The 13,372-nt window shown below is 49.9% G+C and overlaps 1 protein-coding gene across 4 annotated transcripts in view; it reads right to left on the bottom strand.

Annotated features, from left to right (window-relative positions):
• Positions 1 to 12,758, bottom strand: part of ABCC8 (ATP binding cassette subfamily C member 8) — a 79,184-nt gene extending 66,426 nt beyond the window's left edge. For 3 of the 4 annotated variants that reach the window (XM_019975423.2, XM_070803582.1, XM_070803583.1), the window contains exons 1-4: positions 12,522 to 12,758; positions 11,122 to 11,263; positions 7,090 to 7,211; positions 1,312 to 1,478 (exon numbers count right to left, since the gene is read on the bottom strand). In XM_019975423.2, coding sequence (XP_019830982.2) covers positions 1,312 to 1,478; positions 7,090 to 7,211; positions 11,122 to 11,263; positions 12,522 to 12,669 — 579 coding nt within the window. In that variant the 5' untranslated portion in view covers positions 12,670 to 12,758. Of the gene's footprint in view, positions 1 to 1,311; positions 1,479 to 7,089; positions 7,212 to 11,121; positions 11,264 to 12,521 lie in introns of those variants that run through there. The other variant, XM_070803585.1, reaches the window with a different exon arrangement.
• Positions 12,759 to 13,372: the final 614 nt, after the last annotated feature.

Below are 13,372 nucleotides of genomic sequence, written 5' to 3'. Positions count from 1 at the left end.
CATGTTCATATAGGGTTTGCAGAATGTGGAGCCATGCAGACCTGGGTTCAAATTCTGCCCCCTCCACTAACTAGCACGGTATCTTTGGACAAACCTCATCTAAAATGTCTCATCTTAAACGGGGATTTTACTTGCATCGCAGCAATGCTGTGAGGGTCAGTGGAGGCAGAGAATATGAAAGCCCGTATACCCTGCAAATCACCAACTAAAAGCAGAGGAGGCAGAGAAATGCAAATTAAAGTAGCACTTCACACTCATCAGACTGGCCCAAATTAGAAATGGCTGGTTGGAGGAAAGCAAAGGGCTTTCTAATTCATTGCTGGTAGATTACAGCATTTCTGAAAGGCAATCTGCAACATCAATTAAAATTTCAAATACACAGGCCCTTTGAGCCAGCAACTCTGCTCCTTGGATTCCCTCCCATAGAAACAGAAGCAGCTTTACATAGATACAAGTATGTTTAATATGCCATTATTTGTGATGGCAAAAATCTGGCAACAAAGTGAATGCTTATCAATAGGGTAATGGCTCAGTTACACAATGGAATATTATGCAGCCATTAAGAAAACTAAATTAACCATACTAGACTTGGAAGGAATGCTAAGAGATATCCAATAGATGAGAAAAGCAAGATGTAAAAAACTACATATAATATGATCCCATTTTTATAAAACAAACATTGAAAGAAACAATACCTATTTATGTTAAGGAGATATCCTTAACAAATGCAAGTATGTAGCACAATATGTTAGTAAAAAGAATGAAAGGATACATGCTTGAATGTTGATATGGGTTACCTGGGGAGGGACAGGTTGAGGGAGGGGAAGGTAAAGAATCTCAGAAAGGGAAAGGGGGCAAGCAGAAATGATTAAAAAAACCCCGAAACTCAAAAGATATGTATGCAGCCACACTTAACACATTTACTAATTCATGTGTAATTATATGAATAGATTAAAATAAAACAAGCCCCCCCACCTCAAAAAGAAAAAAGAAATCAAACTCAGAGAAGTCAGAACCTGAAGTTTTATTTCCCCCCTATTAAACCCAGAGTCCTTTAGCCTTGGCTGTCACCTCCTTTCCCCCTGGGAGCCTGGGGTAGAGGGCTGCTGGGCTGGATGGAAGGCTCCTCCTGAAACATCCCTCACTGGCCTCAACTCTCCTTTTGAGGACGGGTAAAAGAAGCTGACTCCTTCTACGACTTGGCTAAGAAGCAGGGTGGTGGCCCACATCCAGGGGCAGGACCCTGGTCAGCAGCCCTGCCCTGGCGCAGGTGTGTCCAAAGGCGGGTGGCAGCCCGGGGGGCCTGCTTACCCTCACCCTGATGACGTTGATCTCCACGAGGAGCAGCATCCCGTAGAGGATCACCAGCAGCCCCGTGAGGCAGAAGCGCAGCTGCGAGAAGCCGATGGCGTGGTCGTAGAACTTGACAAACTTGATGGTCTTGGTGATGAAGGCCAGGGTCCAGTAGACTAGCAGGGCTGCCAGGGAGAGGCGAGAGAGCACGGAGGGTGTGTGTGCACGTATGTGGATGTGTGTGGACTCATGCCTGTGCAAGTGTGTGCAAGAGGACAGAAAAGTGTGTCAGGGAGGAGGTGTGCCTGTGGCCAAGCACACTCAGTGTGAGAGATGTCTGTGTGTGTGAATATAAGAGTATATAATTTTGAGACAGTGAAAGTGAAGGTGTTAGTCATTCATTCATGTCTGACTCTTTGAAACCCTATGGACTGTGGCCCACCTGGCTCCTCTGTCCATGGAATTCTCCAGGCAAGAATACTGGAGCAGATTGCCATGCCCTTCTCCAGGGGATCATCCTCACCCAGGGATTGAACCTGGGTCTTTGGCATTGCAGGTAAATTCTTTACTGTCTGAGCTACCAGAGAAGCAATGTGCATACATTAAAACATTCATGACAGGCATGTTCAGAAATAATAGTAATCCTGCAAGTCAAGGTGGTCAGCCAAATTTTCCTTTATAATAAATAAGAAGAAAAATGGTGAAATTATTTCTTGAATTTAGCTAAGTTATAGGCACCGTGTCAAATAAGCACTTTAAACATACATATCTCATTTATTTCTCACAAAAGCCTCGTGAGCAAAGTCCTGCCATCACCCTCGATTAAACAGATAAAGGAATTAGAAAGGTTTAGTAACTGATCCAAGGTCACACAGCCATTACGTGGCATAACTGGGCTAGCTTAACGCCTAACACAAGTAGGCTCCACCATATAATGGCTTCCTTGTGGAATTCCCAGTCTGGGAATATCCTAAAAGTCCTTCAATCTAGTCCTTTAATTTTACAGATGAGGAAGCTGAGGCCCAGAGAGAGGAGGGGACCTGCCCAAGCTCACTGCAAGCTAATGACAGAGGGAAGGTGAAGCCCTAGGTCTATGGCCTCCCTCGCCCAGAGCCCACTGTAGCACAGTGATGCTCTTCAGGGAGCCTGGGGAGTGGGGGATACAAAAAAGTGAGTCACAGTCCTGGGAGGCAGTGCGTATTGTGGTTAGAGCTGGGCCTGCAGCCAGATATGCTTGGGCTCAGATTCTGTGACTTAATAGCTACATGATCCTGGGAAAGTCATTTAACCCACCTAGGCTTCAGTTTCCTCATCCATAAATGGGAATAATAATATTACTACCTCAAAGGTTGTTGTGAGCAATGTATGGGAAGCATTTAGCAAAATGAGCCTGGCACACACTGGGTACTCTTTGGGTATCAGGTGTTAATATATTTATTATATCCAGATTTCAGACCTGAGACCGTAAATGATCAGAAGTCATTGGTAGAGTCTATCCTCTAAATTCCTATCTACCCCATTCAAATCCACCAATAAACCAGCCAGTTTTGGCTTACTGGTGACGACAAAAGAGAGCAGTGATTAAGTCCCCCTTCAGGGAGTGCTTTGGCACAGGCAGGCCTTCCCCCTCACTCCCTAGAGTCATATGGTTTACAATATATGACATATGGGATCTTATATATGTTATAAGGTCAGCCTAAATGCCTAGAACTCTTCTCTAGAGGAATCACAGAGAGGGAAGAAGACTGTCACCCTGCCTTTCCTCCCTGGGTGGGCTCTTGGGGACAAAAGCTGAGGTCTGTCTCAGCCTGGCTCTGGGCTGGGAACTAGGTTGAGACACTGAATTGGGGAGGGGCGAATGCCACCTATCTCAGGTCCCCGAGTGAGAGCATCAGGATAGCGGGCAGGAGTGTCTGCTTCTGGTCCCAGCCCTCAAGTCTGGATGGTGTCTCTCAGCTGAGTCTGGTCTCCAGGTCACAAGGAATCCCCTAGCTGGAGGCCATACCCCTGCCTCCACACATACACTCTCCCAACAGACTCTATCCCAGGCACCAGAAGCTCTGGAGGCCTTCGTGAGGGTTTCCTACTGGGACCAGACTTGTAAATACGTCTCAGGTTGGTCCAGCCTCTAATGCTTAACAGACATGATCTGATTTGATCTTTATAAGAACCCTAGGACTTAGCCAGGGACTTACTATTCCTGTCCAGATGGGGAGACTGAGGTTCAGAGAGCCTGAGTGTCTTGTCCAAGGTCACACAAGGAGTTAGTGGTGGACCCAGGACTAAGCCAACAACCCTACCCTACAGTGCTGAGCTCTCAGCCTGTGGCCAGACACAGCAGCTCTCCGTGAAAGCTTAGGGCTTGTCTGAGGGAACAGGAGAGGGGAAAGAACAGCACGGGGGCTGCTGCTGAGCTTTAAACTCTGAATTCCCCTGAACCTACCCCAACATTGTTAAGCAGCTATACTCCAATAGAAAATAAAAAGTTAAAAAAATAAAATAATTGAAAAACCCCTCTGAATTCTCATTACCTCCGCTTTTTCCCTCTCTCTCCGCTCCCTCACCCCCACATCCTACCTATTACCAAACTCTATTTTACTTCCTAATTATCTTGAATCCATCCACTTCTGTCCACCTGGGTTGCCACCATCATTTCTCCCCTGGATTACCTTTAGAGCTTTCTCAGGGTTTCCCCACTTCCCCTCTCGCCCTCTGTAGACCAATATATTTAACGAAATATGACCTCAACGTACCCATTCTCATAACAGCATAATTTGTAGTAGCCAAAAGGTAGAAGCAATCCAACTGCTTATTGATGGATGAGTGTAAAACAAAATATGGCATATATATATAATATATATAGATATACAACAGGATGTGTATAACACAATGGAATATATATATATACACACACACACACACACACACACACAATGGAATGTCATTCAGCCTTAAAAAGGAAGAACTTTCTGACACGTGCTACAAATGGGTGACTCTTGAGAATATAAAACAAAGTTAAATGAACCAGTCACAAATGGACAAAATGGTGTATGATTTAACTTAAATGAGGAGCCTAAAGTAGTCAGATTCACAGAGATAGAAAGTAGAATGCCAGCTTTGAAGGGTTGAGGGTAGTTATTGTTTAACGCGTACAGTTATTGTTTAATGGGAAAATGAAAGAGTTTTGGAGACGGATGGTGGTGACAGTTACCCAACAAGGTGAATGTATTGAATGCCACTGAAGTATGCATTGAAAAGTGATTAAACTAAGTTTTATGTTACATATCCTCAATGGCTTCCCATTGTCCTTGGGATAAAGACCAACGCCTGTGGGGTGGCCTTCAAGGTCCTGCCCCACCTGCCACTCTAGCCTTCCAGTTCAGCTCCCTTCTGCCCTCTGCCCTCTAGCACTCCTTCCCTCCCCCACCCCAAATTTCCTAATGTGCTTTCTTTCTTCTGCCTCTGGGCCTTTGCACATGCCAGTCCTTCTGTCTGAAGCCTTTCCCTGTCCCTTTCCCTAACTAGTTCCTACCTATCTTCCGTTTTCAACTCAAACATGACGTTCTCATAGAACACCTCCTGATCTCACCCAGGTCCACGAACAAGGTTACTTCTCGGGACACGGTTCACCTTTCTGCAGGACTCCAGACCTATGACCAGACCGTAGCCTCCACAGAAGGACAGTTCTTTCTCTAGTACTCACTGCCCTGCAGCCCATGGGGTGCATCCTCTTCACTTTCCCCTGTTCTAGAACTTCTGGCTCCACGGAGAGCAAGACTCTACCTAAGGGGAATGGAGGGAATTAGTCCTTGTTCCTTGGAGAAGGACTGGTATGTCCAAGGGTGGTAATTTGGGCTTCATTGTTGTTGAGACACTAAGTCATATTCGACTCTTTCGACTTCGTGGACTGTAGCCTGCCAGGCCCCTCTGTCCATGGAATTTCCCAGGCAAGAATTCTGGAGTGGGTTGCCAGGGCCTTCTCTGGGGGATCTTCCCAACCCGGGGATTGAAACTGTGTCTCCTGCATTAGCAAGCAGATTCATTACTGCCGAGCCAGGGGAAGCCCAATTTGTGCTTTAGGGAGAGAATATTATATGCTTTCTGGAGAATGACAAAATGAACTTGCCAGATGCCCAGATAGGGTGTTTCCAGAGGCACTGGTCAGCCGGGCCTGGCGATTAAGGAGGGGTCTCTGTGCATGAGAAGCTGCTTCAGACACTGGTGCGGGAGGCTCTCTGAAACCTGTATTTAACCTCTCTCCACCTGCTGCCCCTCAGTCCCCCAACAACACTCACATGGGGGCCCCTGGGGTGAGGACATCTCTTGCACGATCCTGATGGAGTGCAGCTCCCACCTTACCAGAAAGGTAGACCTGAGGCTAGCTTGGGAAGCACCCCCTTCCCATTCATGACACCAGGCTGTCTCTGGCTTAGCATAGAGAGTTCCAGACTCCAGATGTCAATTAATGCTGTGACTTCTAAAAATCATGGTCTGACTTAATGACACACAGTCTGACCACAGCTTAACAGTAAGATGTACAGCCCGGCCTTAGACATGCAGACTGAGCCCCACACAGAGGAAGATCTGTGGATTTATACCTCGGGTCCAACATAGTCTGAGGACTCTTAGACACACAGCTTCATTCTTTTTAAGAGTCTGCTTGGGTCCCAGACTCCTGGGTTCTAAACCAGGCTTTACCCCTTGACTAGCTGGGGAGACTAGTGCAAACCACTTAACTTCTGAGCCTTGGTCTCCTGATCTGCAAAAGGGTAATAATGGTACCTCCCTCACAGATTTGTTGTAAGGATTAAATGGAGTTAATACATGTAAAATGCTTAGGATTGTGCCTGACACATAGAAGGTGCTAAATGAGTGTTCGCTGTCATTATGTGTAACCTCTCTCAGTTCAGTGTTCATGTCTGTAAAATAGGAATAGCAACAGTACAAGAGGGAGAGTGTGGGGGTTAAGTGAGATGATGCATGGAGGAAGCTTAGCATTGAGCTTGGCACACAATACAGTCTCAATAAAGGTCAACAATCATCACTGTTGTTTCTGCCTGGGACCCCAGCCACATGGTGTCAGAAGGTCTAAGCGGGCACTCCCAAGCGTTGGCAAACCGCAGGCTCTGGTCCTGGGGCCCTTCTCTTTTCTAAAGGTTACTGCATCTGGGCTCAAGTTTTACATGCGACCTACAAAGCCATGACTGCCCCAGACCTCCCCTGAGTGCCCAACTTGTTTATCTGCCTGCTTGATACTTGAGCTGGCTGTTTCAACTCAGTGTGGCTTAAACACCCCAACTCCTGCTCCTTTGCCACGGTGGTCACTAATACACTGCTCACACAGGTGCCCAGGCCCAGAGCCTGGAGTCTTCTGTTCCTCTCCTGGCCCCTGACCTAACCTTCAACCATTCTCCCACATTTGCCTTGGCCCATACCAGCTTCTTTGCCAAGTGTGCTCCTATCAGAAGGGCTTTGAACTTGCTATGCCATTTGCATGCAACATCTACCCCCCCCAAAGTCTGCGTGCCCACTCTTACCAGAGGCCTCCTCCAAGCATCCTATACAGACAGCAACACGGCCTTTCCTCTCTGCCCCTTACCATACTTTGTGTTCTTCTTAGCATCATCACTACTTATTTGTCTACTGTCTTTGTAGGTCTCCTCCACCAGACTGGAGGCTCCACAATGGCAGGGATTTTTCTCCACTTCTGAACCTCTAGCGCCTAGAACAGCGCCTGGCACAGGAACAAATGGAAGTCCCTATTCCCTCCCCCTCTCACCCCTCCCGCTTCCCTACCGATCAGCAGCTTGGGGAAGTTGGAGGTCTCAATGTTGTGATAGTAGACCACAGAGGTGACAGCGGCCATGAACGCCATCCCGGCTGGCATGTACAGGTGGAGATGGCGGGACTCGGTCACCCTGAGAGGAGGGTAAGAGAGAAGGAGAGAGGAGATGTGGGTGAGCTGTGCCATTCCCCAACCGAGTAGCCCAGGCCTTGTGTTTAGGGTGCAGCATGCAGTGCGGCCTCCAGAACACACGCACGGCAGCTATATGTTGGCAGCTCTGCTTGGCAGTACCCCAAACACGTCTATTAAATAAGGGGCCCAGGCATTCACGGAGATGCTACGAGGGTTTGGTGTTCAGGCTTTGAAATTCATGGTCTTCTCTCCCTGGTTTCACGCTTACAGAATCTGGCAGAGGGAAGCTGGCCTTGGCAGTCACAGCTGCAAAGCTTCTAGCCTGAAACCAGAATGCAGAGAAGCTGGGGTCCTGATGCCATCACTAAGCCACCACACCAACTAAAAAAGGTGGCCTCCGGATTTCTTGGTAAATGAGACTGTAAATGTTGATATTCTTCAAGCCTTGATTAGTGGATAGTCTCAGCACAAGGTCTTCACACTGTTATAAGAGGTACAAGGCAGTCACTAGTGGGGACACTGGGAACAGCCAACACCCTGCCCAGGGGGCCTTCAAAACTCTTGCCTCTGTACTCCTTGAAATAATTTTGAAGTGACTTCCTTGGCAGTTCAGTGGCTAAACACTACACTCCCAGTGCAGGGAGCCTGGGCTCGATCCCTGGTCAGGGAACTAGAGCCCCCATGCCGCAACTAAGACCCGGCACAGACAAATAAATAACAAATAAATATTTTTAAAAGAAATACATAGAACATTTTTTAAAAAGAATTTTGAAAAACTCTGTACTCTTGCATAGATTTTAAGTGACATCTAAAATGTTATTTCATAAGTTTAAATACAGTCTTCTGTTTGCAGTAGAAGGTAGAAATAATAAATATTTTATAAAATGACAATGAATAACCATAACTGAAATAAGTATTTTATGACATGACTTGAACAGATTTTCGGCTGCTTTATTAAATAATACATACTGACTTAGGTAACAAATTAGGTAAAAGTTTCTACAGGGCTTTTTCCAGTTTATGCTGGTCTGGGAAAACATTCTATGTTAAGAAAACATTTTTATAAATAACCTAAAAACCTTTGGTTGTTCTAAATTCAGAGCACCACAGAGAAATAATCCTTAAAGGAAGACAAGAAGCCCTATAGATTAGCCCTATACCTTCAGTTCAGTTCAGTCGCTCAGTCGCGTCCGACTCTGCGACCCCATGAATCGCAGCACGCCAGGCCTCCCTGTCCATCACCAACTCCCGGAGTTAACTCAAACTCATGTCCATCGAGTCGGTGATGCCATCCAGCCATCTCATCCTCTGTCGTCCCCTTCTCCTGCCCTCAATCCCTCCCAGCATCAGAGTCTTTTCCAATGAGTCAACTCTTCACATGAGGTGGCCAAAGTATTGGAGTTTGAGCTTTAGCATCAGTCCTTCCAAAGAACACCCAGGACTGATCTCCTTTAGAATGGACTGGTTGAATTAATCACTATAAGAGGCTTGCATATGTGCTAAGTCACTTCATTCGTGTCTGGCTCTTTGTGTCCCCATGGACTGTGGTCTGCCAGGCTTCTCTGTCCGTGAGATTTTCTAGGCAAGCATACTGGAATGGGTTGCCATGCCCTCCTTCAAGGACCTTCCCTACCCAGGGATGGAACCCATGTTTCCTGTGTCTCCTGCACTAGCAGGCAGGTTATTTACCACTACCAGCACCTGGAAGCCCAAATGAGGCTTATACTTGAAAACCACTGCTTTAACACCCCTTCTCTTATCTGCCCTGTAGACTTCCCAGCAAGTCTGTAAACCCAGGGTGGGTGGATTGGGGGTGTTAGAAGGCAGGGACTGTGGCTTCTCCTCCAGTCTGATTCCCCTCCCATGTCCCTCTTTCATGCTTGCCTGCCCAAGGGTGTAGGCTACAGATGGAAACCAGCAGACACCAGGTGACAAGTGCCCAACTGAGGAGCTGACCCACCCTCTGGGGAGCTGACGGTGATTTGCACTGAGCGTAGAGAGGTTTGGGATACAGGTGCTGCCCACACAGAGGGGTCTGTTGAACAGCCAGCAGGAAGGAGTCCCCAGTCTGATTCTTTCCAGTCTCCCACATCCTGGGAGTGTGCTATCTGCCCAGGGCTCTGCCACTCTGCACTTTGCATCCTCTCCATGCTCTAATATCATCCTGGACTCTCCTATGAAGCAGGTCAGGCAAGGAGTATGAAGCTCATTTCACAGGTAGAGAAAGTGAGGCCCAGGAAGGCTGGGTGACTTGTCCAAAGTCCCACAGCTGATACACAGCATAGCAGAAATGCTGGTGAAGACCAAGGTCTACCTTCTCTACAGAAATGATGGTTTCTTCTCCATTGTTTTGTTCATTACAGCCCAGTGAGTATCTTCTGGCCCTAGGGCTCACAAGGCAGCCCTCCCCTCTCTGGCATTTGCGCCGCTTTGGAAAGGGTGCTGGGATAGAAGGCAGGAGGCAGACTTTTCACCTGCTAGTTATGTGGCAGTATGCATTCTTGTCCTGCTTATCCCTTGGGCTTTGGAGGAAGCCCAAGGCAAGCAGTTATCACAGAGATTATCTCTGAAGCCAGGATGCAGTGGGAACGGAGGGTGAGGGAGTATGTCTATCGATGGGGGTGGGGATCCCCTCCCCGTGCTGTCCACCTGCAGGAGCCAGGGCTGGCAGGAATGGAATCTGGGCATAGTCTAACCCCCGCTCAGAAGGGTTGTACCTCACCTATTTAAGCCAAATGCCCACCACCTTCCATCACTGCTTCACCCAAAAGGGAGTCATTCTTCTTTAATGCGATGGCTGCTCACCTCCGCCTTGTCTGCACCCCCAACTGCTGACACACCACTTTCGGCTGCAGTCATCTCTCACCTAGACTACCGCAGTCACCTCCTAGGTGCTGTTTACCTCCAGCTACTCACTGCTGCCACCCTGCCCTCAAGTTCTCACCTCCAAGTGCTATGCTGATTACATCGCTTCTAAACTGCCTGCAAAATTCAACTCAAACACTCAGCCTGGCGTTGGAAACCTTCCTGGAGATGCCCTCAGTGTCCAAGTCTCAGCCTTCACAGCTCTGGTGTGTTTCACACTAGCCCCGCTGCACTGCCTCACTGCTCCCACCCTCTCTGGAACTCCTCTGCTCCTCAGAACCCTAGTCATCCTTCCAGATTTGGCTCAGAAGTCCCCTCAACCATGAAGCTTGCTCAATCTGCCTTCCTTTATCCTCCCAGAGTACTTACTTGCAAGATTATTTCATTTATTCTCTTAAGGAGTCACTAAGAGTCTATGGAACTTTCTCATGTGCCTTGCATGGTGAATACAAAGATGAGTAAAATGCAGCTTCCAACTCTGAGGCCTTTCTGGCTTAGGGAGAAAGAGTTTGCAAATAGATATAGATGAGAACATAGAGTATGACCTGTGCAGTGGCAGAGGTGTGGAGAGTATGCTGTGAGGCCCTGGGAAAGGTGGGCATGGGGAGAAGGCCTTTGGGAATGAGGCTCGAGACAGGGAGGACCAACTGTGAAGAACCTGGATGTCAGTCTAATCACTTGGGACCTTGAAAACAACTGGGAGCCAAGGAAAGATCTCAAGCAAGAGTGATTTTTGCCCTGAGAAGGTTAACTCCAGCAGTCTGTGGGAGAGGCTGAGTATATCCACAGGAGCTATGGTACTCTAATAAATTCTAGGATTATTTCACTGGGTCTTGGTGTGCAGATCTAGGTAGGGCATGATTCTCAGTGTCCAGTGCCTGGCACAGAGAGCCCAGCACATGTATGTTAAGTAAACGGTTGCTGAATTTATTAGCAAATAAAACCGTATCGGCTCATGGAATGCAGGTGAGCTGGGGTCTCCTTGGGCCTTTCGGGAGGCACCCTGGAAGAGACCCGCTTACTTCGGTCCTCTGAGAGTCACTCACCCATCAGACAGGATGCCCTCTGCGATCTCACACACCAGGACGAAGAGCAGCATGAAGGTCAGGATCCAGCGCAGGTTGTGCCCAGGGAAGTGGAGCCATGTGCTGTGGTGAATGTGCACCTTGGAACTCTGACTGCCCCATCCTGCAAGGAGACACAGGAAGAGGTGGGAAGCCTGGCTCACCTGGAGGAGGTTTCATGAACCCCAGGAAGGTGCTTAGGCACGGGGCCCACGGTGGGGATGAGGAGTGTACCCAGGACAATGTCTCAGTCTGTTCACTTGAACTAAATGTCTTTGCATGAAGCCCAGACCCATGGAGGCCCACATGTGTAGGTACCCATTTTATATCTGGCTTTTCATGTGACAAACTACAGCGTAAATAATCCATCTGGTTGAGAGTAACAGTGTAAATGCTGGTACAATTTTTGATGTATCTGTGAGCATAGCTTCCTTCCTATTTCTAATTGTCTTTGTCAGTAACTAACAACTTTTTGCTTCTGCAGCATCCTTCTCTTTTTAATTCTGTGACAATTATTCCTTTCTTCCCCAAAGCTGTGTATGAATGTTAAGATTTGCTTTTTTTCTTAATTAGAGGAAATTAACAGGTTTGGGGGGAAGCAGGGTTGACAGAGTGAGTTGACAGAGCTAGCCAGCTTGGGAAATACATTCAGGGGACCCCAGGAAAGAGGCACTGAAAACCTCCCGGGCGGTTCCGCCCACCTCTGCAGAGGGTTTTCAAACAGGGCGCTGGGGTCCTCCGGGGTCGCTGCTAAGTCGGATGGGCTCTGCACGGAGCCTGAGAAGTTGCACTCTAGGTACACGCGCGACCGGATGGGGTTGGCTGGGGAAGCGGAGCCTCTTCTCCCTCAGGGCGAGTGGGATCCCAGGATCTCCGGAGGCTGCTGACCATCACTGTTCGGCTCAGCCCGAGGGCTCGCAGGGCCTCCATCCCAGCCTCCGAGGCGCAGGCTGCTCTCCTCCCTGGCCCCATTGGCGGCTGACGAGGAGGGTGCCCTGGGGGAGGGGTGACCCGGCTCCCTACACAGCGCCTCTCAGAGTACAGCCCGACCCCCTCCCGACCTTTCCAGCACGGAAAGAGACCCCCTGCCTTCCCCTTTCTCCATTCCGGCTCTAGCCCCACGGTGGCAAAACTTGGGGGTCCCCTGGGTCAGGAGCGTCCGTTGTGGTTGGCGCGGTTTCAGGGACATCCCAGTAGTGAGGGCTGCGCGGGTATGCGAGCGCAGGGACCGAGGGGCTTCATACAGAGCAGGGGAACCCCGGAGGGAGGCGAGCGGCGATCGCCCGCCCGCAAGGGGACACGGAGAGCGGCAGGACGCAGCGCCTCCTCCTCCCTCCCGGCCTCCACCCTCCCCTCCTCAGCCGCTCGCCCAGAGCGCTCACCGATGAACAGGATGGGGAAGGTGATGAAGAGCAGGAAGACGTGCGGCACCACGTTGAGCGCGTCCACGAAGCAACCGTTGTTGAGGACGCCCTGGTCCACCCGGTAGGCGGCCGAGTGGTTCTCGCTGCCGCAGAAGGCCAGGGGCATGGCGGCGCCGGCGCTGGCTCCGGCTCCGGCTAAGGCTGCGGCTGCCGCTGGCTCCACGCGCCTCGCGCGCTCTGTCCCCTATAGCTCCGCGGCCCGGCCTGGCCGCCAGGCCCCCGCCCCCACCCCGCGGGCCCCGCCCCGCCGGCGCTCCCGCGCCCCCACCCCCACCTCCCTGCTCCGCTACCTGCTGGGCCCCGGGGCCGGCGGGGAGCCAGACCCGCCCGGCCGCGCTGGGACCGGGGGTTCTGCGGCGTCCGCACGAGGTGCTGTGCGGGGGGCCGCCTGGTGGGTGCCCTGCTGCGCGCGCACGCTGGGGCATGGGAGAAGGCAGGCTGGCTAGGTGGGTGGGCCCGCTTGATCCTGGGTGGAAGGCTGAGGGGTGCAGAAGAGAGGAGGGGCCTCGTGTGTCCGGAGTGAGTGCTGTAGGAGTCTCACTGCCCTGGGTCTGAAATGTGGGCTCACCTGGCCTGGTGCTGGTGGACGAAGTTACATCTGAGGGTCCTGATGGAGGCAGAGTGGGACAAATCCCACCCCATATGAATAGGAAAAGCATTGAAAAACAGTATCTAGCGGGACAGTTCGATTGTTTTCAAAAGTCCTTCCAGGGGCTGTATGTTCACAGGTGCCTTATAGCCTATCCCACTCTTTCACAAAGGGCATCTCCCAATACTCCTGCTAAGTACAGATTATAATCTCTCCCATT

This window comes from Bos indicus, chromosome 15 (assembly GCF_029378745.1).
Source record: "Bos indicus isolate NIAB-ARS_2022 breed Sahiwal x Tharparkar chromosome 15, NIAB-ARS_B.indTharparkar_mat_pri_1.0, whole genome shotgun sequence".
NCBI lineage: Eukaryota > Metazoa > Chordata > Mammalia > Artiodactyla > Bovidae > Bos > Bos indicus.
This window is presented reverse-complemented; position numbering and strand designations above follow the sequence as displayed.